Raw genomic sequence first — 23,773 nt, forward strand, 5'->3', positions numbered from 1 at the left:
AACTTAGCACTGACATTGTATATGAGAAAAATCCCATTATCGTGAGAATTTGCACTCTGCGAACAGGGCAGGAAATATTTAAGGTGCTTAGAAAACAAACAGAACAGGTAGTAGTACATCTAAGAAATTCCCAGAACAACAAACCTGGTCTAAATCCCCTAAGTCTACATAAGGTGGGTTACTACAGTAGGAACACACAAAGCAGGAGTCTAGGAGAAGAGTTACAGCAACTTTCACCTGTGCATTTACAAAGGAATAATTACAGTACAATATATTTGAAATAGCTTCCTGATGTGAAAATGTTTGTAAGGCTGCACTAGGAAAATTCTCAAGCAAGTATATTAACCTCACTTGGTCTTAACCAAGTGAGTCCCTGTCTCCTGGGACAAAAAGCTTTGAAGCTACAAAGCAAATTAATACTGAGCTACAGTACCAACACTGCTTTTGAACAGCAGTGCTGGAATACAAATCTGCCTTGAGGCTTTTGTGTCTGATGTCGACATAAAGCAATTTTGCCTGGGAAAGACAAATGAAGTGCTAGTCATCAATAAAGCTCCTTAAAACCAGTTTCCCTCAGTTTCTTAAAATAGGCCTCCAGTGTTTTTTTTATGTTGTACTATCAAATTCTGCTAGTTACATAACTAAAACATGCAAATAAAGCGCAACAGACTGCTCTTTAGCCATTACGTGATTAAGCATCTTTTAATATTTCTGTTTATGCTTACAATGTTTGTCAATAGAGTGAACAGTATATACTTGGAGTCTGTCCAGTCACAGACTTGAGTCACTGAACTACTGGTTCAAGGAGAAATACTGGCATTCTAATTTTATTTTCAGTTGAGCCATAAGATGCTGAAGTGATCACGGACTAGAACGTGTTCCAATAGTGCCAAATTCTAATCAAAACTCAGATTGTGTGTTAGTAGCCAAGGCAAACAATTATTCTGTATCATACACAGAAAGCAACTAGTACTGAACAGACAGAAAGTTTGGTCAACAAACTAGTTTTACTTCTTTAATAATCTTTTTGCTAATAACTCAATAGGCACAACAGTACCAGTAAGCATATGAACCTTAAAATGCACAATTGTCACAGACAGTTGACTTGAATACAGGAATAGTGTTTGGTAGAAGACTTAGAGACGACTTTTAGATTCTTCCACTCTTAAATGATTTTGTATTTCCTCATCACCTAGTCATGCACTGGAGAGGAATTCCACAGCAGTCTCCTTTTCTTCAGTTAACTCCTTAGCAGTCAGATCCATCTTCTCACGAGAAAAATCATTAATAGGAAGTCCCTCAACAAACTTCCAAGTCTTGTCCTGTTTTAAAACAAACAAAAAAACCTCCATGTTAGAACAAGCTTAATTCAGTCTTCATGAAGGAAACTTTGCAGCATAAGACACAAAGTTTATGGCCTTAAAGAACACTTCAGGCAGTAGTTAACTTTGTTTTCAGATAAAGAATGCAACCAGCACCAGCTAGTCATAACCAGATTCTACTTGTCTCTCAGTACTTATTTGATAACTACTACAAAATGGTTAATAATGGTCCACTCTGTGAAAGACTGCTAAAACCCCTACATCCCAGCAACCGCAGTCCCATACTAAAAGCACTGCTGTTAAGCTCATATGACAGTTTAGCTATGTCTTGCAGAAGATATGTGGATTTAAATACAGTCTAGTTACCTTGATCACAACAGGGAATGAATACAGCAGGTCTTCAGGAACACCATAAGAATTGCCATCAGAAATTACTCCCATGGAAACAAATTCACCCTGAAACCAGAAAATTAAGAGATAAATACATTTCTCACTGCTGGAAGCAAGCAAAATTTTAATTTCCAATATACGGCATCTCCTGTGACACACTTTATTCCAGAAAAAGACAGATTCTTCCCCCTCTGAACACACATACTTGAGGTCAAAGACACTGGCATGTAATCAAAGCCATCAGGCAAACAAGCACTTACTCAAGAGCAACATCTTACCGCTGGAGTGCCAAACCAGATGTCTCTCACATGATCGCAGATAGCTTTGGCAGCTGACATTGCACTGGACAGCTTCCTAGCCTTAATAACAGCTGCTCCACGTTGCTGAACGGTCTGCAATTCAGAAAAAACCCCAAACCTAAATTGCAAAGCAGCAAAATCATGGCTTGGTCTGAAAGCTGTTAGTAAACACCATGAGGAAAGACCGCCTTACATCATTACTTAATTTCATCAGTCAAGACATAGCTCTATCACTAAGTGAACATGGCATACAATCCAGAAATACAGTCTAGAAGAGTTTTGCCAAGACAAGAACATAATGGAGTATTTCAGAGGCTGGCTCATTTCTCAGTACCTGTATTATAGCTAGCACCCCACTGACTTCTCTCATACCAACCAGGTATTTCAAGCTTTTACCACCAAGAGACTTCATATATGTCAATAGTAACAGATGCCTCAGAGCAACACTGACAGTTACGGTTTTTTGCTGAATACCAAGGTGAACTACTTGCTGGTCTCGATCCTACAATACTTAATGCATAAAATTCATTTAATTCCTGAAGATAGTTGAACCTACCTCCCTATACTCAAATTTAGATTAAGAAATTTTTTACTTAAGAATTGTACTTCTTAGAATTAGCATAGCTTCTGAAACCTCACATACTTTTTTCTTAGTAAGTTTTGGTAAGGCTCTATGCCAACCAGACCCCAGTCTAGAAAGCAAGAATCATGAAATCTCCTTATCTTAGGCAAAGCATTCTAGCATAGACCAGCATTACAATGCACCTAGAAGGCCAAACCAGTATCCTGCCTTGTCCACATGAGATACAGCAGGATCAAGGACAAGGACAGGTTTCTGCTTACCCTCTGGCTCATGAACTTTGTATGCCAGCATACAACCATTTATTCTGTAGCAACAAGCGTGAACTGAAATAAGCTATATCCAAAAACAAGACAGGACAGAGCACGGTCATACGACAAAACACATCCTCAGTCCCAAACTAAAGGTGCTTTGGCCAAGATACAGTACCTGGCTGTCAGCATGTCAGTAATACTGCAATACCAAGCAAAGTACACCTACTTGGAGTCACGTTCATCAAGGGCTTTAGTAATCCTTGTTTCACTTGATATTGCATTTAGGCAGCCTGTGCTTTTAATCAGTTAGTACCATTATTTTGTTTTACCAGCTTATATCATTATTAATTGCTACCCTACATTAAGACATTTGCAGGTGTTTTCTAGATTTTTCAGATTACTTTTTAGAAATGCTGCTGACGAGGCCACAGATTTAGATTTGGAAAGTGTGTGCGCAAACGCATGCACGTGCAGGGGGAGGGCTGCTGGGCTTTTTTGGTAGCTGGGGAGCAGCAAATGGAAGATCACCCTACTTGTCATCTACAAAGCCGCCCAAAAAAGTCATCATAGTGAAATGTCAATGGTATTTGTGTGTCAGATGAGTTGCACCTGAGCTATGATCAAAATTATTGTTGTTGAATCATTTTAGCACTCCAAATGGATTTTTCTAGTAGTATTTACATTCGTTTTCATAATGCCTTAGATTTTTCAAAAGCAAGTAACTGATAAGAGAGAAGCTATCTGAAGTGACTTATTCTAGTGAGATAGGAAGAGCTGCTTCACCCAGTCAGCCAGTTACATAGTTATAATTTCACATGAGGTTAGAACAAAGCAGAAGCACAGAATAACCATTTAAAAAAACCAATCAAAAACCCCAAGATCTTACCAGGATAAAGTCTCCCTTCAGCCAGCTGTCATCTTTTATAGCTTCATAAACTCCAACTTCCTTTCCTTTCACATTTACCTTTGCATGATTAACATCTGGATATTGAGTGGAGGAGTGGTTGCCCCAGATGATGACATTCTTCACATCATTAGCAGTCACACCAAGTTTCAGAGCAATCTAATTGGAAATTAAAGATGTCCAATGTATTAAATTCAGCTTCTCAATTCACAGGCTTCTTTGAGAGCATTGCTCTGTTTGTATTTAGCAGAGACAACAGAAAGCATTCTACTTTGAATAGGCCCTTTTTACCTGAGATTTAGCTCTGTTGTGATCCAACCGAGTTAAGCAGCTGAAGTTTTCCTTTGGTATTGATGGGGCTGACTTTGATGCAATCAGGCAGTTAGTATTTGCTGGATTCCCAACTACCACAACCTAAAAACAAAAAAAGGGGAAGGGGAACACAGGAAGATGAAGAAGCTATTTCTGCAAAACAACTCCCTCAAGAGAAATACATGGCTTCGCCTTCAAAGAAGCTATCAAGAAGTTAAGTTTTCTAAATCTCTGGGTCGTCTTCAACGTGGTTGTTTTATATGTGCATTGTTCATAGTCACCGAGTCTTCTATAACTGCACAGTAAAATATTTTCTAGCTAGTTATAATTTGACATTCAAACATGAAAGAGAACAAGACTTCTAGGGAGATCTGCACACTGACCCACAGCCTGGCTTCAAACCTCATGCTACTAGATACAGGGAAAGCAAGATACATACACACTAGTCAGCCCACAGTGAATTCACCATCACCTTTCAAATGCTTTATATAATTGCTTTATAATTAAGAAAGCCAGAAGAGTTACTTATCTCAATGTTCATAGGCAGCTAGAAGTAAAATATTGCCTGGATTTAGATCAATTTATTACTATGGAAAACTGATTTTTATTCATCCTTCATCTACTAATGTGCTTCAGATGATTAATGTCAAGCTCCATATACTCTCAATCACACAAGCTAATCTGCAAACCTCTCTTTGCATTTCCCCTTTTGAAAGTGAGTTCAGTAAATTTTCCATTACTCTGCAATAGTAATATTGATAGTTTTTATACCAATTGTATAAAGAAGCAAACAAGTCTTTAGAAGCAGTAGGAAGTTCATCAGCAGAGGAAGTAGACATTAAAAAGACAGTTACAAAGCACAGTTGGAATCTGGGTCTGAGATTAAGAGCAGTAGGAGAGCAGCCACATGATCCCATTAACTGTGCTGAAGGAATCTGAGAGAGAACAATTAAAAGCTTCCAGTGCTCCAAAGACCAAGACGCAAACAACCTAAATAAAGCTGATTTTTTGTGCAACTGTAATTCCATATTGATACTGAAGTTAAGGGTCATTATGTTAAAGCCACAGATGGATATGAAGTAGGCAGCTGCATGTAGATAATTTAGTTCTCCCAGAGAAGAAAGATAACGAGCAGAAGACTGCTTTTTCTTTTTTTTATATAGTTTTTTTTTTAAGAATTGCTGGTAACTAGTTCAGAATGTGTGTGGACTACAGCAATACAATATAAGACTTATCTTTTTCACCAAACAAATTAAGGACTAAATCATCTGTGTATTTAACATACTATCTCTCATCTAACCTTGACTGTGGTATATTTTCCAGGGCTTAAGGAAAGGAATGCCTGCACTAAATAGGCTCCTGCTTGCACAATATCATTCTACAATGTATTTAATCTCTACAAAACTCAGAGAGTTAACTTTTAAAATTCAGTTTCTATATTCACCTTGACAGTCTTTTTGGCATACTTGTCCAAGGCTGCACCCTGAGACTTGAAAATTTTCACATTTGCTTTGAGTAAATCCTTCCTCTCCATGCCCTCTCTCCTTGGCATGGAGCCAACCAGAATTGCTATGTCAAGGTCTTTGAATGCAACTTCCTCCTTGTCTGTTGGAATGACCTCTAAAAAAAGGAAAGGGGGGGGGGGGGGGGGGGGGGGGGAATAATCTCCGTAAGATAAATACTCATGGCAAAGTGTTAAAGGCAATATTCTTTGGTTCATAGATAGTACATAAACTGATCTGCCAACACCACCACCTTCCCCTTCCAAAAATGTTAAGTGTAGTCATTTAGCCCTAACTCCACAGATTAAATACTTGCCAGTGAACAGTTTATATATACAAATATTTATCTAAAACTTTAGATATAAATTCTGAAAACACAGGAAAAATCTATGTAAAAAGATACCTTTCATGTGTGTCTATCTAAATATGTACACATATGTACATATGCTGTTCTTCACTTTTACAAAAAATTTTCAGTGGCAAGCACCAGCATATATGCAGTAGCATCTACTTGCTCCTTTCTTCTGCTTGTTCAAACTATCAAAACTTAACTTGTTTACACAACTTGATGAGCAATTTTTCAGTTTGTGTCTATGTAGAAGGTATTTCTAAAGACTAGATTTGTTTAAGTTTTTTATTTTTTTTTAATTACTTAGTAAAGGCATCTAGGTATACCTAAAGATTCAATGCTTTACCACTAGGCCAGAATACAATGCATAAATGCACAAGTATCTGACAATTCATTGTACATGCTGACGACCCAGGTTTAGATGACATAAACCAAAACCCAGGTATCTGAATAGTCAATTCTTTACACAAAGCTGATTTGATGACATTCTTCTGAGCTTACATCCTAAGTTAAATTATCTTCCACAAAATGTAAAACCAAGAAAGGATCATCTAATATTTTCTTCTGCTTAATTTCTTGCCAGCTACAGGAACTCATAAATGCAACAGTTGTACTAGAACATCTTATACATATAAGAAAAATTTCTTTCAGCCACCTCTCAGCAGCGGTAGGGCACAGTCCTGCAGCTCCATCACTACACCTTCCAATACAGTCATCATGGGGGTGATATCCAGCAGCACAAGAATAAGAGGCTGTAAAGAAAGAAATGGTTTAGCGCAAGTCAGGCTTAACCTGTTTTGAAAATTAATTTGTCTTGTTATCTGCTAGAAAATGCTATCTAGTGCAAGACTTAAAATCCATTTACAGAAAACTGAAAAACTTCAGCATGACCAACAACTGAAAGCTTGCATAACAGAGCAGGACTCCATTTTCCCCACTTAAAGAATAAGTTACTTGCACATTGGTAACTTACCTGTTCTTTGCCGAAGACATCTCCCTTGGCAATGCTGTACAGAAGCGAGTAAGCAATCTGCCCAGCAGCTCCAGTCACCAGGACTCTGATTGGTTCACCCTTCAATAAAGTTAGAGAGACTTAGACACAGCTACACAGTGCAAGCTCATACCATCCGAGAGCAGTACAAATTAACAGTTACTACAGAAATAAGGTTATGATTATTTAACCTGGATGAAAGCATGTGCCTAAATGTGGATCAGGCCCAGATCCTGGGATCATCCTTCTGTTCTGCTAGAACCACAAGCAATTTCTCTACTTGCTTTTACAGAAACAGACCACTCTTGCAAATATATCCTTAAGAATTGCTCCTGGAAAAACTTCCAAAATGCCAGGAATAACAATCTATTTGAAAATCTTTGTATTCTTTTTAACACTTCCTTTTTAACATAAGGCATTACAACATGTACCCACTCATTAGATTGCCCATTCATACTTCAAATTTACTACAGAAGTTTTACGAGCTGTGACACTTCACCAGTTTTCACATTCTTTCAATTTTGAGGGCTGTTACCATTAAGCATTTTGAATGCTTACTTGCAACCAAAGAACTTATTGAATGCCAGAAACCAAGGAATCTAGTGGAATTAAAACTACTGCCTCACTGAACTGTTATGCAGCAGTTTAACAAATCCACAGACAAAAGCTACGTTATAGACAAATACAGAAACTAATATCCATAATACAACTGTTCATTGTCCAACTGACCCAAAACTCCAAAAGGCTGGGAGAAGACTGCCAACATGTTGCTATATTGCAAACAGGGGGAAAAAAATAGCCTACCCTATAGCAAAATTCCATTTTGTTAATCAGAACCAGGACTTGGGGAGCTCCAGAGGTCATTTAATATTGAAAGGGGAAACATACCAAAGGACATTCATAACACAGTATTTTGTAAGCCTGTTATTTGTATCTCCCTTTCTGCCTAGAGGCAACAGGGCTTGGGCAGATTGTGCTAGGACACGAAAAAGCAGACTCCAACCAGCCAGTAAGAATCCCATGCCTACTTTTTCACATAATTAAAAGATGATCATTTGAATTATGGACAAAACGTCTTCCACATTCAATTATGTCTGAAGTGATTTAACTGCATACTGGGCTACATTATGAAGAGCGTAGCTCACAGAGCAAAGACAGGCATTTTGCTTAGTGCTGGTGGTTGCAACCGGAATACTAAGTCTGTTTTTGGGACTCTGAGTTTTAGAGGGATGTTGAAAAACTAAAGAGGGTCCAGGCAAGCATTATTCAGATGGTTGGGGCCCAGAGTTCATGTCCTATAAGATGAGGCTGAGGGAGCTGGGCATAGTCTGGAAAGGTAGAAGACAAGGGGTGATTTAACAGCAGCCTACTACTACTTACAGAAAGGTTACAAAAATAACGCTGCCAAACATCTTTCAGTAGTGGCAGATGGCAGAATGTGGGGCAACAGCTACAAATGAAGAGAAAAATTCTTGATTAAGGTGGTACTGCTGCACCGGAACAGGGTACCCAGAGAGTCTGTGCAACCTTCATCCTTAGTGGTTTTCAAGGCCCAGATGTAAAAACATGTATGACCTGATTTAGCAGTGGCAAACACCTTGCTATCAGGCTGGACTGGACAACCTCCAGACTCAGATCAAGGAAGAGGTCAGACTGGATGCCCTCTAGAGATCCTTTCCAACCAACATTCCTGTCATCGATATTTATAGGAAAACCATTTTGGGATTTGAGTGTATTCTCTCTGCAGAAGTGACCAGCCAAGCACAACTGCATCAAGCTAACATTAGATAACCATAAAAATGAGGCCACCTGCCCCATTTTACCAGGTACTAGATAAAATGAGAGCATAAGTGATGGAAATTAAACTACTGAACTCACAGATTTAGACCTCAACGTGATTATGGGAATGATTCTTTAAATATTTGGTGAAATGGCTACCTGTTACGGTGCTGAACCGCATTATTTTCTTTTGAACGTGTCCTACTGCAAGTGTCATCCCTCAAACCTTGTCAAAACTCCATCACAAGGGGAAAGGAGAGCAGACAATCGATTACTGCCATTTTAAATCTCAAAACTAGTTTTGGTACACTATTCTTGAGTAGGGAAGTTATACCATCCAAATGTACCATGTCTGAATGATGATGGACAGCACAGATTAAGGTGCATATCAGATTTTAAAGCCAACTTTTCAGCATGTTTTTAAGGAGAATCTACATTTTATTTACATAAAGGGAACAATGAACACTCTTTCAAGGCAGCTAATCATATTAATTAGAAAAATAAGTACTGGAAAATTACTGTGCTGCAAAACCTTGGCCTGCCAAAAACCCATATCAACAGCACATGGAAAGTGATCCTATGCTAAGCATGCTACTCTGGAACTCACACAGATAACAGCAGAACACATTTTCTTCGATTCACATGGTATCTGAAATCAATTGTGAATTGATTTCTGAATTTCCAGTGAACGGAACAAGGATTTTAAGAAGTTAAGCTCCTTCTCATTTGCAACCTGTGATCCAAAAGGGGGAAAGTAAATGAGAATTTTCTCCATTATCTGCACTTCATATGCTAATCTGATTTAAACAAACAAACAAAGTCAGTCTATCCGCTAGCATTATTTAGCTTAACAAGAGAGGGAAGGAGTGGAAGATAAAAAGGCAAGAGGTAGGACTATTTTATTTTTTATTTTTTTTACCAAGAGAGACTTAACATTCAGCCTTGTTAAAAAAAATTTAAAAATCCTTCAGTCATGATTCAGCTCTACCCTCTCAAAAAAATTATTTTTGCTTACTACCATCCTTCCTGTTCTTCTCCTATTTTGGGCTGGAGGAGGGAGGAAGAAACAAACTAAACTAGTGAGGAGTACTGCCTACCTGTTTTTTTCTCTCCATGCCTTCAGTACACTGATTTCCATACAAGCTCTCCCTGCACTCCCTTGCCCCTGCACCAACTGTGAGCAATTACTAGCAAAGAAATTTTCATGCTCTCTTCATTCCAGGAGCTAGATTAACAAGCCAAAAATGTTGTGCTTCTTAACAAAATACAGTTAATTCTCCCTGGAAAACTTACATCACATATAAAAATCTGTATCACTGAGCATCTGAGGCTACTTTTGGAGGCTGGATGTTTTGAGAAATGAGTAGGTCCCCAGTGGAAGTTGTAGGCTTCACACATTCATGTTCAGGCACTTTAATCCGTGACTTGGCTCCTACACTGGACTTCAGTAAGAATACTTTCACACTGTGGTAACTACAGAGGTGACCTTTACTCACTCATTCTCAGGTATAAAAGAACCAGAGGACAAAGTAAACAACATCTAACCGAACTATTTAGTTTCCAAGCCTTCCCCACTCAACATACAGCCAATGTAGAGTTAAAAAGTTTTAGGAAACTGAAAGAGTAGCAAAGGTAATGATAAAAAGGAAGGAAAAAAGTGAACATTGCATCCTGAGACAGCCTTCTCCCTCTAATTCAGCAAACATGTAGGATTTCTCTCCCTCCTAAATTATCACAGATAAAAGTGAAGCTTCCAATATCAAATGAGGAAGCTGTGGGCTTAATGCCCTCCCCCCCCGCTTTTGGCTTAAGAACTCAGTGCTTAAATTATCTCTGTGATTACTGCTGATACTAGCAGACCTAAGATATTAGTGCCATACATGAAAAATAGCACTATACTGCAAAACTTATTCAGGAGGTTACAAAGGTAAGTAAAAGTGTGATATCAAATAACCCACAATCTATCAAATGTAGGAACAAGAAAAAAAATCTATGTCCTGTCTATACAAGTGATGGACTTTGCATTACTACTTACAATTATAAAGGACCTCTATAAACATTACTGATAAATTTAACTGTGTGTAAAATATTATCAACCTAATGTTATTCCTGAATATTAAAGCCAACTAAGCTATCCCACCTTGCTTGACAAGAATGCCTTAAGCATTAAACTGCATGTCCTCAAAAGTCTAAAGCCTGCCTAACCACCTTTCCCTTTGCTCTGCCCTCTTTAAAGCAGAGTTACAGTAACAGTAAATTTATTTGGAAGTGTGGTAGAAAGTATCAGCAATACAGTTATGCACTTTAGCAACCCCAGCAGTGGGTCATAGACTGAATTCCAAAGGAACTCTTTCCTTAAGAAATGACCTTGAGACAGGTGCCCTTAAAAACTTTTTCCATTTCATTTAACTAATAGCCAACGTCCATCTGTCAATAGACAGATGATTTTATTGCAGAAGTTTAAAACCCCTGCCCAACACCAAATGCATAATTAGAATAGTGAAAGTAAGACAAAACCAGTGATATTCTGAAAAGTCTGGACATCAAAGTAAGTTTCAATAGCAGCTGGTTGTGTTGGAGACCAGCAAATTCACAGCAGTCAATGTTTTGAAAGCTCAAGTACAAACTGAAACTTGCTGCCTTGTGGTCACTCCTGAGAATCCATATTTTGAACAGAAATAAGGGTGAAGAACTAGGATAGATGAGATTTACAGGTTTCAGTATTTTTTAGTGTACAGCTGAAATAAAAAGCCACATTTCAGAGCATGCAAGCATCTTTTCTATAGCAACGTACTGAAAGAAAAGGTTTTAATAACAGGGTATAAAGTCTAGAAAAACATGGAGATTTTTCACGATTATGAAGGAAAGCAAGGTCTCTGCGCAAGTTTGTGTGTGTGCATACATATATATGCCACTGAAAAGCAAAGCATTCCAGTTCACCTGTGTAACCTCAGGGCAGAACTAGAAGGGCTCCTCAGCAATTTGAAGAACCTAGGCAAATAGCTGGATTTCTGACAGCAAACAGGGGGTGAAACAAGAGAGGGAAACATTTCACAGGCACTTTTCCCCTCGAGTTAACACAGAATTGCACCCAGAACCTTTAACGCCTCACGAAATCAAGAAGCGAGCATCCCCACCTTCCCGCAGGTCATGCTGCTAACCGCGGGACTCAGCCAGGCGCCGGCTGCAGGGAAAGTCGCAATTAAACCGCTGAAGGGTCAGCGGCAAGCCGGAGAGGTTCGCTCCACTCCGCCGGGGTGACCCCAGCGGGAGCACAAGCTGACCTCCCCCCCACCCCCTGTCAGCCAAGAGGAGGCAGACGCGACACGAGGCCAGCACTGCAGAGGCCGACACCGACCCCCAAGTCCCCAGGCTGGATGAAGGTCAACCCGGCGGGGTCTCCCTGGGGGCCGAGGCCGGCCCCGGGTGCCCCCAGCACCTTCAAGTCACCCCCGGGGCCTTGCGGCGGCACCACGGGCCGCCCGGCGAGGAGCGGGGCATGAGGAGGCGGGGGGAGCCGGCGCCATTTCGCAGCCACCTCCGCCTGACGGGAGCCCCCTGCCCCAACCTCCACGGCGAGGGGGCACAGCCCGCCGTCACCCCGCCCCAACCGCCACCTAAAGGGAGCGGCCCCTAGCTCGGGGAGCGGTACCGACCATGGCTGAGAGGAACGACGAATCCAGCAACCTCGAGGTCACCTCTACAGCGCGACTACAGCCGCGACAGCCCTGCGCTAAGGTAGCGCGGATGGGCGGGGCGCGCCCGCTCCGCGCGGCCGCCTGGGGACTGTAGTCGCAGCTCCGCCGCCCGCGCAGCTCGGGGCTGGGGGAGAACTACAACTCCCAGCGTGCCCCGGGCACGCGCGCCTCGCCCCCGGGCGCTATTGGCGTCGTGGCAGCGGTTACCCGCCCCCCCCCCGCCTTGCCCTATTCATTGAAGCGCAGAGCAGCGGCCCGAGAGGAGCTCTGCTGAGAGCCGCTAGGGGGCAACGGGCGGCACCCTTGGTTGCGCATGCGCTCCTGGGAGAGGAGGGCCGGGGGTTGCGGCAGCGGGTTTGCGCATGCGCCGGGCGAAGGGCCGGCGTTGCGCGCCTTCTCCTCAGGTGCGGGCAGAGAGGCGCATGCGCGCGGGCGGAGCCACCGGCTGGGGACGTCGAGCGCCTCGAGAGCGCATGGCTGCTGCGCGTGCGCAGGTGGCGGTGCTTCAGTGGTTGCTAGGTGACGGGGGGGGCTCACGTTCGCGGCGCGCGCGCGGGCGGGCGAGACCCTGGCGCTGGCGGCGGCGGGAACGCTCCCCGTTCCCCCCGCCCCGGTCCCCCCCGCCCCGCCCCGTCTCCTCGGAGCGCTCGGTGGGTTCGGGTGCGCGGCCTAGCCGTACCCTTCCCTGGGGCGGGCATCCGGGCGGGACGGGGCCGTTTCCGGGCGTTACTTGTAGGCTCCCGCCCCCCTGCACCCGCCGTGCCGGCGCTGCTCGGCCGTTGGGCAGCGCCCGTCGCCTCAGTGAGACGGGTGCGGTGGGGGGGGGGGGGTGCAGGCAGGGAGCTCCTCTCCTGAGGCAAACCCCGGGCGCGGTGAGGACGGGCACAGCCCTCTCTTTGCCTTTTCTGCGCCGCAGCCTCTTGCCCGGCTTTCCCTCAGGCCCTGGGAAGCTGTCTGCGAGCACCTCCGCCTCGCGGGAGCCCAAAACCGCTGCCCTTGGGTGCTGCCTCTGGCTCCCGTGCAGGCTCCGGGTTTCTTGCCTTGCTTCCTCTCTCCCTGCTGCCTGTGGCACCTTTCTTTCGGCCCTTTAGAAGATGCATAGCTATACTTGCACTTTACAAAATCCTGTGAGCTTGTGCTTGGCCGTTTCCTTTTATTTACTTGCAGTAGGGAAAAGTGAGAATTTACTTGTGCTCCTCCGCTGTTAAAACAGCAGTGACTAAACTAGTGATCTGTTGTACAAAAATAAAACTATTAATTTGGTTGTGTTTTGGATTGTTGACTGAAGTAAACTCTTTTGGTCTGTGCCTGAAGTGAGGCTGGTGTTGGCGTAAATACATCAGCAAAACCCACAGATTCTTAAACTGTGTTGTTATGCTATAAAAGAGTCTTGGATGGCAGTTGATCTTTTTTTTTTTTTTTCCCCTTAGATAATGACAGGTTTCCTTATTGGACAAGTTCTGTAATTTAGCTAAGTCTTTAGTGAAGTCTCACTTGACCGAATGTTTTTCTGCAGGATTAGTTTTAAATCTTACTCTAGTCCTTGTAGTCGATTGTATTATTTTTTTATTTTTTTTAAACAATCTAAATAGTGTGTACACTTATGCAATTTCTAGTTCAGTCCTCAGACAGAAATTAGAAGTTACTCCTTTAGGGCAGTGGGTGTAAAATGTGAGCATTTATGCTTGTCATGCAGTGTTCTCATTTTAGTGAGTCTTGTTGCTAATTGTGCCTGTGCCACAACTCGGAACTTCCTGTGGCTTGAACAAGTCTTTAGCTGAACCTCTGACAGCTTCTGCAGTACAGAGAACTGCAGTGTCAGAGTTGAAAAGGTACAGTCATACTTAGTTTATTTTGTGTCAAACTATACTGATTTATATCAGTTAATAACCATACATTTTTAATATGAATGAGGATTGTACCTAGGTTCCCTTCTGGGGATGAATTTGAAAGCCAAATAGCTGCAAGCAAAGCTGAGGTCTGGCTTGCTGTGAAATGTAGAGAGGCTTGGTAAGTAGAAGGAAGCTTGTTTTCCAGTCAGATTATTCCAAAGTATCCCAAAATGCTTTACCCTGGTGACTCTAACCTTTTTTGCACCCACACATTGTACAGACTTAATTAATGCTATTTAACATTACTTAAGATTTAAATATACGCAAAGCCTCATATGGACCTAACAATTTCCACTCAGCATAATTGGTTCAGTTTAAATTGATTTCTTATCAGTTTTCGGCTAAGTCAATGTTAGCATGCTGTAAACTGATTAGTGTGTGTCAGCATAGCAGGTTGTATTGGTTTACTGGATTTCAGTTAAGCTAATCAAACTTTCTTCTATAGGTGAGGCTCAGTTTTCATTCTCGGTCCTTTTTTGCCCAAGCGTGTCCTCCTTTAATTTTTTGTTGTTGAAGATAACATGTCTTGTGTTGAAAGTGATTTGTAATGAATATGGTGCAAAGCACGTGTAAATACTTTTGTTTGTCAGAGACAAGTATATCAGTTTCTTTTAGATCTGTTCCTAGTATAATTAGTCCAAGATAGAGTTAAATTGGTTTAAGACCGTCTGCACTTTCTTTTGTGCTGGTTTAACTAAAGATGCCTTAAAGTTTCGCTTTTTATGAATATGTAATTTTTAAAGTTAGCAAAACCTAACAATTGGACTATTTCCTTCTTACTTGGCTTAAATTTTATTTCTGCTTGTTAAGCTTTAATATCTTCCAAGCAAAATGTAAATATACGAAAATAAATGAGACATGTTTTTGTCTCCCCATCTGGTTTTTACAACTCTTTTTCCTGGTGTTTTTTAGTTTTTAAAATATGTCCTTTGCTTCTGGATAGAAAGCTTTCTGGTGTTGTAGGAAGTGTTGGTTGTTGGCAGTGCTTCTCATGCTGTTAAATCATGCCACTGTTTTCAGACTGTTGTCACTGTGGGAATCTATAAACATACAGCATTCAAGTTTCTGAAGCCCAGTCTTCCAAATCTTCTTCCATCTAATATTTATCTCCAAGACATGTGGTGTATTTGACTTATTTTTGCTAATTAAATTAGTCTTAATCACCTTTTCAAAGCTTTGGATATTTTCATTCTAAATTTAATGCTGTTTTTCCTGTGAACTTGGTCACAGTCTTCAGATTTCCTCCAGTTTGTTACTGTCTTATAATTTTCATGCCACTTTTATCTTTTCTATTAATATTTTTTTTAGATTAAAAGGTGTTGTAATTTTAAAATATTCTTTAATGCTTCCCCCATGTTTTATTAGTATGTGTCTTTGCGTAGTGCTTTAAGCCAAAAATCTGCATAAATGGAAACATACTACGTGCAAAAGAAGTAATGGAAATTTAGTGTGCATGTGGATTGGGCTCTCAGCTAATTCTTGAAATACACTTTACAGTTTTTGCACTCAAAAGATATTGAATTACTTGGAAATTGCTGTAATTAAGCAACGCAATACTCAGGATGTTTCAATCTCCGTTTTGCAGGGATTAAGTATTATTTCTCAAGGTAACTAGTAGTTTTGAAGGGTAGTCTGCCAGAATTCTCTCTTAATTTTTTTAAAATATATTTTAAAATTAATTATTCTCTGTCAACAGCTGGCTGTGTTCATTAACTGTATTTTGGATGGGATTTTCTTTTTCTTCATTGCCACCAATAGAAATTGATGAATTTTTTTAGGTAAGTTTTTACACTTAATTTTCAATAATGTGTGAAGTTATCTTTTTATTGTCCCATGTATAATATATTTTTTCTCTTATCTCATGCATTTACTTACAATTTTTAATACAAAAACATCTCTTGTAGCTAAGTCTGTGTGATATAATTAATGTTTAAAACGTTAAAATGTTAAAAAATTAACTATATAATGGCCGGTTTCAACCCTAGAAATAATAGTAGAATTGGAACAGTTTTGGAAGCCTCTTCTGGGTTATGATCCAAGGGAATAATAATAAGGGATTTTTCAGAAATAAAATAAAGCATTACAAAAAAATACTGAAATGGGATTAAGAGGATCAAAAGCGATTTTTAAAAGTATGTGAGAAATCTGTAATAGAGTTTAAAAAAGATAAAGATGTAGATATAACCAAGAATAATTAAAATCTTAGTTTAGAAAATGAAAGTAGATACGTTTTTGTTAAGAATTTATATTTTTATACATTATTTATTTTTTTGGATTCTTAGTGCTAACGTCCAAAGCTGATTTTTCACTGTTCATTTCTAAACCTCAGTTATGTGATACTGCATATACATTAAATGGTATGAAGAAATGACATATCTAGAAATTCTGCTTATAACCCTGATTTTTTTTTTCTCTGTGATTTAGAAAACTTTCTTAAAGAGAAATTTTACCTTGTATGGAACTGTTTTCATTTTATCCTATGGCTTCATTTTTACTTCTTAATAGTTCAGTTGGGTTTTTATATAATTACAGGTATTTAATCATTCTTTAATTGATCTATACAATCTTTAGTATGTTTTTAATTGCTAGATAGGATGCCATAAAACATTCTGTACTCATGTGCCTACTGACTGTGAAGAGACACAAATGATGTATAGCATGCTTGTAATATGTATTAGTAATCTTTATGAACTATTCATGAGTCAAAACTTAATAAAAATTGTGACCAGAATGTTCTTTGTTGTTTCTTGTTTCTAAGTCAGTTAATAGCACATACGGCTAATGTATGTTTGACAGAGGACAGTGTAACAGTTAAGGCCTCCTTTGCTGTCTGTGTGTAGGTAGATCTGAGGTGGTTGGTCTGATGCTTGTAGGCCTCTGGTGCCTGGAGTGCAGTCCTGGTATTGCAGTGCTCCCATCACTGACTAGGGGTTGTGGTAGCACGTTTGCTTGATATTACCAACCCCATTGCAGACAAAGCTGAGACACCCTGGAAGATCCATCATCGTCTACCATCTGTGAACCATTTTTGGAGGATTTTCTTGTCACAGTTCTTAAAAGGGTATAGAGGATCCCTGTTAAAAACCAAACCAAAACAAACCACCAAAATGTGCACACATGCGCACAAAGACTTCAGTATATTGGCTGTAAGTTCAGCAAAGTTGATATCTGAATTATTACAAAGAGAACAGGAGAATTGTGTTCCTGGCGTATGAGAAATAGTCTTACTGGATTCTCTTTTACCTTAACGCGAATCTGTCTTTTTCTTGGTTGAACAGACACTTTGTGACAGCAATGTATGGATTTTCTACTCACTTCTGTCAGTGTGTGGAGGAGGTTGGTTGTGACTTGTAACTTCTGAGTAGATTAGGTGCTTCTTCCCATGGTAGGTGGATTGAGGTGGTAGAGGCTTTAGCAAACCCTTGGGAGATGGGAAATGGAGAGACGGGAGGGGTAAAAGCATCCTTTGCAAATAGGAGAATGGCATGAGTATGACAAAGTGCTTTTCTGTATTTGCTCTCTGGTTGTTCTGCTAAGTGGTTTTCTAGACCATAGAACCTGAATGGACATTTGTGATGAAAACTGCCAGTCCATAATCTGGACGTCATTGATTCAGTTAGTTAACTATTTGAAACACTTGCATTAAAGTGCAGCTAAAGATATTTTTTTTTTTACATGCAGAATGTATAAAAGTAATAAAGCAATTTCCTTGGGAAATGTGACTTCCTAATTAAAATGCAACAAGAATGTCAGATTACGGATTCATGTAAAAAAGAGTGTCACTTTGATCAAAAGTAATGGTATATTTCCTCGGTTCATTTGATTTTTTGAGTGTTGTGAAATTGTTGTGTTGATATCGTGAGTTTCCAGGGCATATCCATGGCATTGCTTCTTTTGAATGAAGGTTATACCAGCCTGTTTTAGTATATTCCTGTTCAGTAAAACTAGCAGGTTAATGCATTAGCTGTAAGCATATGAGTAAAGAAAATCTGCTTTTTTTCATGAACCTCTAAAAATTATCTTGGTGTTATGCAATAGCTTCTTCATTCAGTTTCCTCTTGTTTTATAAATCCATATAAAAGTGTTGATGTGTTTTAAACTCATGCAGAAGAGGTAGGTTGGTATTGTAAAGAAGTGACCTGTGTAACAGTTCAAGTTCTACAAAACCAAACCTTGTAATCTTAAGTTAATTCATTACAACAATTAAAAAAACCCCAAAACCCCCCAAAAACCAAAAAACCAAAACCCACCGCAAAAAACAGACTTAAACATTAAGCTGATGTCCTTGTAAGTTTTTTAAAATGAGTTAAGCATTTAGTCAAGTGGCAAGACAGCTTCTACTGAAAATTAATGTTTGCTTTTTCTCTTACATGACTTTCTTTTGCACTTGTTCGATATAACCTGATAATCAAGGAATACATTTTGATACAAGAAGTTACCAGCCATAATGATTACTTTCCATTTTTTAGACACAGTGCAGGTGGGTGAATCCATCTACTTCCTTTATCCATTCTTTCCATGTCAGAATGACTGATGGATGCTCTTCCATGCCAAACCTGTTGCGTAACTACAAGTGCTGTTCTCATTAAGGTTACTTCTGTGAATTTTGATCACACAGTTTGCTTAAAATATTTCAGCTTGTTTTACAGTATCGATTTGTATTTGTTTCTGTATTTTCACAGAACTAAGTTGTTAATAGCTGCTATTACACAGATTGAATTTTTCTCCCTTTTTTTTCCTCAAGTATTGAATGATATTTTAAAGGAAATATCACTAGAAATACCTGGGGAGGGAGAATGGTGTCTTATGATGTTGACTTTTTAAAGTTAATTGTTTAAAAACTAACTCTTTAGAGAAGGAAAATACTGATAAATTTTTATCTTAATGACATTATTAATATGTGAAACATAACTTTTAAGACATTAATCTATCAATAATAAGCTTAAGAGCCAACTAAACACTTTGTTTCCTGTATGGAGGTTTATCTGCTGCTTCACAGATTCATTTTGGTATCTGGCCTGATTTTGGAAACCTTAGCCAAATTGATTTTTAAGCAGCAGCAGAGTCTATGGATGGTTTTTGTGTTCCTTATAGTACTGTCCATATTCAGTGTTTTTACTGATCCTTGAGGAAGGAAAGAAGAAATTGTATTTATTCATTGTCCTCACATAAACAGAAGTACTCAATTTCTGCACATGCTTGTATTCAATGAGTTGCACACTGTAAGGCTAAACTGTCTCCATCTCTTAATGAAAGTGTAGGCCCATGATTCCAGTTGTGTGGACTCTATTAGCCATACCAATGCTACGTAACTTTGAGTGTCCTGCAGCTCCAAAACGTATACAGATATTTTTGTTGGTTTTTCAGTTCACAGTGTCAATGAGGGTTATGTTGGAACCCATGAGAATGGTTTTGTTACACTATGAGACTGAGGATCAATGTTTAAAACTTTTGGGCCTGTTATGGAGGCATTAGAGTTGCCTTATCTGGCTGGGATGGTGTTGAAGAATTGCTTCATTTGAACTCACAGTAATAGCGTCTGAAGCAGTGTTCCAAGCCATTTTGAGGGGAATTGGCAGGCTTCCAGTAGGAGAGAGCCAAGGAGTGAGTCTGCATGTGCCCTATATGAATGATAAGGGAACCATGGCCATGGAACAAAATCAGGAACATGATCACTTATACTGTGGACACAAATGATGGAAAAGAAAGCAGCTGCATCTTTGGATGAAGGAGGGTTCTCCATGAAGTAATCAAGCAAAGGGAATCATGATTATAGTTAGTCTTTTTCTAGTTTGTTTCTAGAGTGATACAACTATGCCTTTTTGTTAGGTTTAATTTGCAGTCTATCCTTACCTGTATTGAGTAACCATGGTAATGCACTAATGCGTATGGTGAAGAGGTTGGATCTTAAATGGATAAAAGCATTTTGAATATTTTGAGTCCTATTGGAAAGGTGTTACTCTTGACTATGTAGTAGAATATATACTTTTAATATAGGCAAAACCACGTACATTTATTTCATGACAGGTAATCCCATTTATTTAAAATAATGGGTCAGATACTGTTTTTCAAGTTGCCCACTGTCAGACTTAGGAGAATATAAAGTATTGCTATGAAATGGCCTTTTCCTTTTATAGCTGACATCCAGGGTCTAGCCTCAGTGTATTAGTCAAGGGAGCGAGAAATGCACCACAGTTAAATTACGGGTTTGTATCTCCAGGTGGTGCTTGAATTCATGGTTGAAGACTGTAGAAATTAATTTTGCTAAAGCAAGAAACAACAGGACATTAAGCTACTATGCCAGCTTTAGATGTATGCTTCAAAAATTTTTTGCTGCTCAGCATTATTCAGTAATCTTTAACTCAAATTGCAGGAAATATTTGAAATTCCATTCTAACAATATCCAACAGAGAATATTAAAGAAGCATTAAATTTCAAATGCCTGAGGGAAAATGTTCTCTTGCAACACCATGGGCATTTGGATCTCACTAGTATATGCAGTATTATAGTCTAATATTATGCTTTACTTGGTCTAAAATGAAAGCCCAGTTTTAATTCTATCTCCAAAAACTTGGCATACTGCAGTGAAAAATAATTTATTTGAATGTTGTTTTTTAATACATTGCAACTAACTTTAAAGCTTCCTCATATAAGACTCCCACTATGGCTTTTTGTAATCTGACTCTTTCATTAAAACTTCAAATATACTCCCAAAGACTTATCTCAGTGCTTTCATTGCTAATTTACAAGATCCCAAAGTTACCACAGAAGTTTTTCTCATTCTATGCAATTTTTCTCTTAATAAGACAAAACTTTAGAGTATCTTTGTAAATATAAAAACCACCAAAACAGAGGATGAATACACTTTTAAGAAACAGGTAATATGCAAATACAAAATGGGGTTTAATTATATATTTACACAATTCTGGTCTGGTTAATTTGGCAAACCCACCAGTGAACTTAAGTCAAAAAAGTGCTGATTAAACTTGTATGTTTCTATAACCTATATATGCCATATTTGATAGCAAAGCTATTTCAGAAGTGAGTCCCCATCTTACAAGATTCTGGGAAAAGAGCAGAAGAGTATTTCTAAAAGGTTAGAAAATCTCTAGCATGAATATATTCTTATATGATTAAGTATCTCAGTATTTGGCAGAGCAAGGGCAAGTGGTATGTTTCTGTTCGAAAATTAAGTTCTACAGTCTTTAGGGAAATAGTAAGGTTCTTTTCCATCTGTAGCTGACTTTTTTCCTGTTTGCACTTTTGACTGATGTAGACAGTAGCATCCAGGAAAATGTCTACTGTGATATTTCATACCTGCTTAGAGTTTCATGAGAGAAGTTTTTTTAACAATAGTGGGCCAGTTGCCTGTGAAATTGGACCATTGTGACTTGCCTGACAAATCAGATTGGGGGGTGGGAATGTGATTTAAAGACTTAAAAACTGCAGAGAGAATTCAGAAGAGCAGTGTACTCAGGATGGCTTAAGATGCATAATAAATGCAATTTAATAAATGGTTTTGTCTTTCATCATGTGGTTATCAGGAGTATGAGTATACATATATATCATGCATACGTTAACCTATTTGTACAGCGTAGCCATATGGGACATAAATTAGTGAAATTTCATTAACAGTATTGTTAGTTTAACTACAATGCTGGACTCAATTCTTGCCAAATTAATGTAATTGATTTCTGTAATGATTTCTGTAATGAAAGCTAGTGGAATATTGCAGCCCTACCGCAAGATCTGCTGTCACGGTTGGGAACTCCATTGTAGTACTGGCGGACACCAGCTTGCCTGCTGAGGGCCACTCATGGGCCCTGAATTACCACATAACTTTTAATGGGAGCTGAGGCCTACTGAAGGTTGATAGGCTGACTATTTTTCCATTATAGTTGGTCTCAGGCAGTTGTACCCAAACTTCTGCTATCTTGCAGAGCAGTTGTCATTGTATGAAGTCTGAGAGATAATTAACTATTTGAATGCACCTCTTAGAAGGCAAGAGTATCTCCCTCAAGGTAATAACACTGTCTCGTGTAATTTTTGGACAGAAATGACAAAATTCTTAAGAAATGTGCCTTTAAAGAATATTCTGCATTTTTGGAGGACACTTAAGTGGTTTTGTAAATGTTCACCCTGTCTTCCTTGAGAAATGGAAGGCTTGTAAAATGCATTGGAAATATATGTTGAAAGAATAAGTCTATATGGCCTTCAAAATCAGTCTTATGGCTGATTTCCAATTGGCTCTATTTCCAATTTTATTGTCGTAAAAATTTTATGTAATTATATTTCTTTGATAATGGTTATATTAAGTGACTGTTCTTTAAATAGTAGTATAAAGAAAACCAGAAGCAAATGTAAACCTTAATGTGCTATTGTACAAAGCTATTTCCACTCTTTCTTACCTGAGCTATGTATTTAAGTAGATGGTTCCAAATCCATTGTTTTGCCAGTTTAACTTGACCAGATGCAGTGAATGTAATGCATTGAGTTGCAATGAGTTGCCTACTGCTTTTATCATAGAATCATAGAATGATTTGGGTTGGAAGAGGCCTTTAAAGATCATCTAGTCCACCCCCCCCGCTATGGGTAGGGACACTTTCCTTTAGATCAGGTTGCTCAAAGCCCCATTCAACCTGGCCTTGAACACTTCCACGGATAGGGAATCCACTTCTCTGGGCAACCTGTTCCAGTGTCTCACCCCACTCATAGTAAGGAATTTCTTCCTTATATCTAATCTAAATCTACTCTCTTTCAGATTAGAACCATTGCCCTTTGTTCTGTCACTGCAGACCCTCGTTTAAAAAGCCTCTCTCCACCTTTCTTATAAGCCCCCTTTAAGTAATAAGAGGCTCCAATAAAGTGTCCCCAGAGCCTTTTCTTCTCCAGGGTAAAAAAAACCCAACTCTCAGCCTTTCATAACAGGAGAGCTGTTCCATCCCTCCAGTCTTTTTTGTGGCTCCTCTCTGGACCTGCTCTAACAGGTCCACATCTTTCTTGTGCTGGGGGCCCCACAACTGGGTGCAATACTCCTGCTGTGGTCTCAAAAGCAGAGGAGAAGAATCACCTCCCTCAACCTGCTGGCCATCCTTCATTTTGTGCAGCCAAGGATACAATTGGCTTTTTGGGCCGTGACTGCACATTGCTGACTCATACCTGATTTTTCATCTACCAGTATCCCCAAGTCCTTCTCTGCAGGTCTGTTCTCAATACATTCATCCCTCAGTCTGTACTGATACTGGCAATTGCCCCAACGCAGGTGCAGGAACTTGCACTTGGCCTTGTTGAACTCCATGAGGTTCACATGGGCCTGCTTCTCAAGCCTGTCAAGGTCCCTCTGGATGGCATCCCATCCCTCAGGTGTATCAACTGCACCATGCAGCTTGATGTCATCTGTAGACATGCTGAGGGTGCACTCAATCTGACTGTGTCATTAATAAAGATATTGAGCAGTACCTGTCCCGAAATGGACACCTGAGGGATACACTTGCTACTGAT

General features: G+C 39.6%; 2 protein-coding genes across 2 annotated transcripts in view; one reads left to right on the forward strand and one right to left on the reverse strand.

Annotated features, from left to right (window-relative positions):
* Positions 1-675: 675 nt before the first annotated feature.
* Positions 676-12,462, reverse strand: MDH1 (malate dehydrogenase 1). Its single transcript, XM_049799768.1, has 9 exons — positions 12,339-12,462; positions 6,886-6,984; positions 6,568-6,664; positions 5,506-5,681; positions 4,041-4,163; positions 3,732-3,908; positions 1,991-2,104; positions 1,689-1,778; positions 676-1,322 (listed from the first exon to the last, which is right to left on the reverse strand). The coding sequence occupies exons 1-9, from the start codon at positions 12,339-12,341 to the stop codon at positions 1,197-1,199; spliced, it is 1,005 nt and encodes a 334-aa protein (XP_049655725.1). The 5' UTR covers positions 12,342-12,462; the 3' UTR covers positions 676-1,196.
* Positions 12,463-12,807: 345 nt separating this feature from the next.
* Positions 12,808-23,773, forward strand: part of WDPCP (WD repeat containing planar cell polarity effector) — a 159,600-nt gene continuing 148,634 nt past the window's right edge. Inside the window, exons 1-2 of the mRNA XM_049799747.1 lie at positions 12,808-12,874; positions 15,969-16,050. The gene's annotated coding sequence lies outside the window, so the exon portion shown is untranslated. The remainder of the gene's footprint in view (positions 12,875-15,968; positions 16,051-23,773) is intronic.

This window comes from Accipiter gentilis, chromosome 5 (genome assembly GCF_929443795.1).
Source record: "Accipiter gentilis chromosome 5, bAccGen1.1, whole genome shotgun sequence".
NCBI lineage: Eukaryota > Metazoa > Chordata > Aves > Accipitriformes > Accipitridae > Astur > Astur gentilis.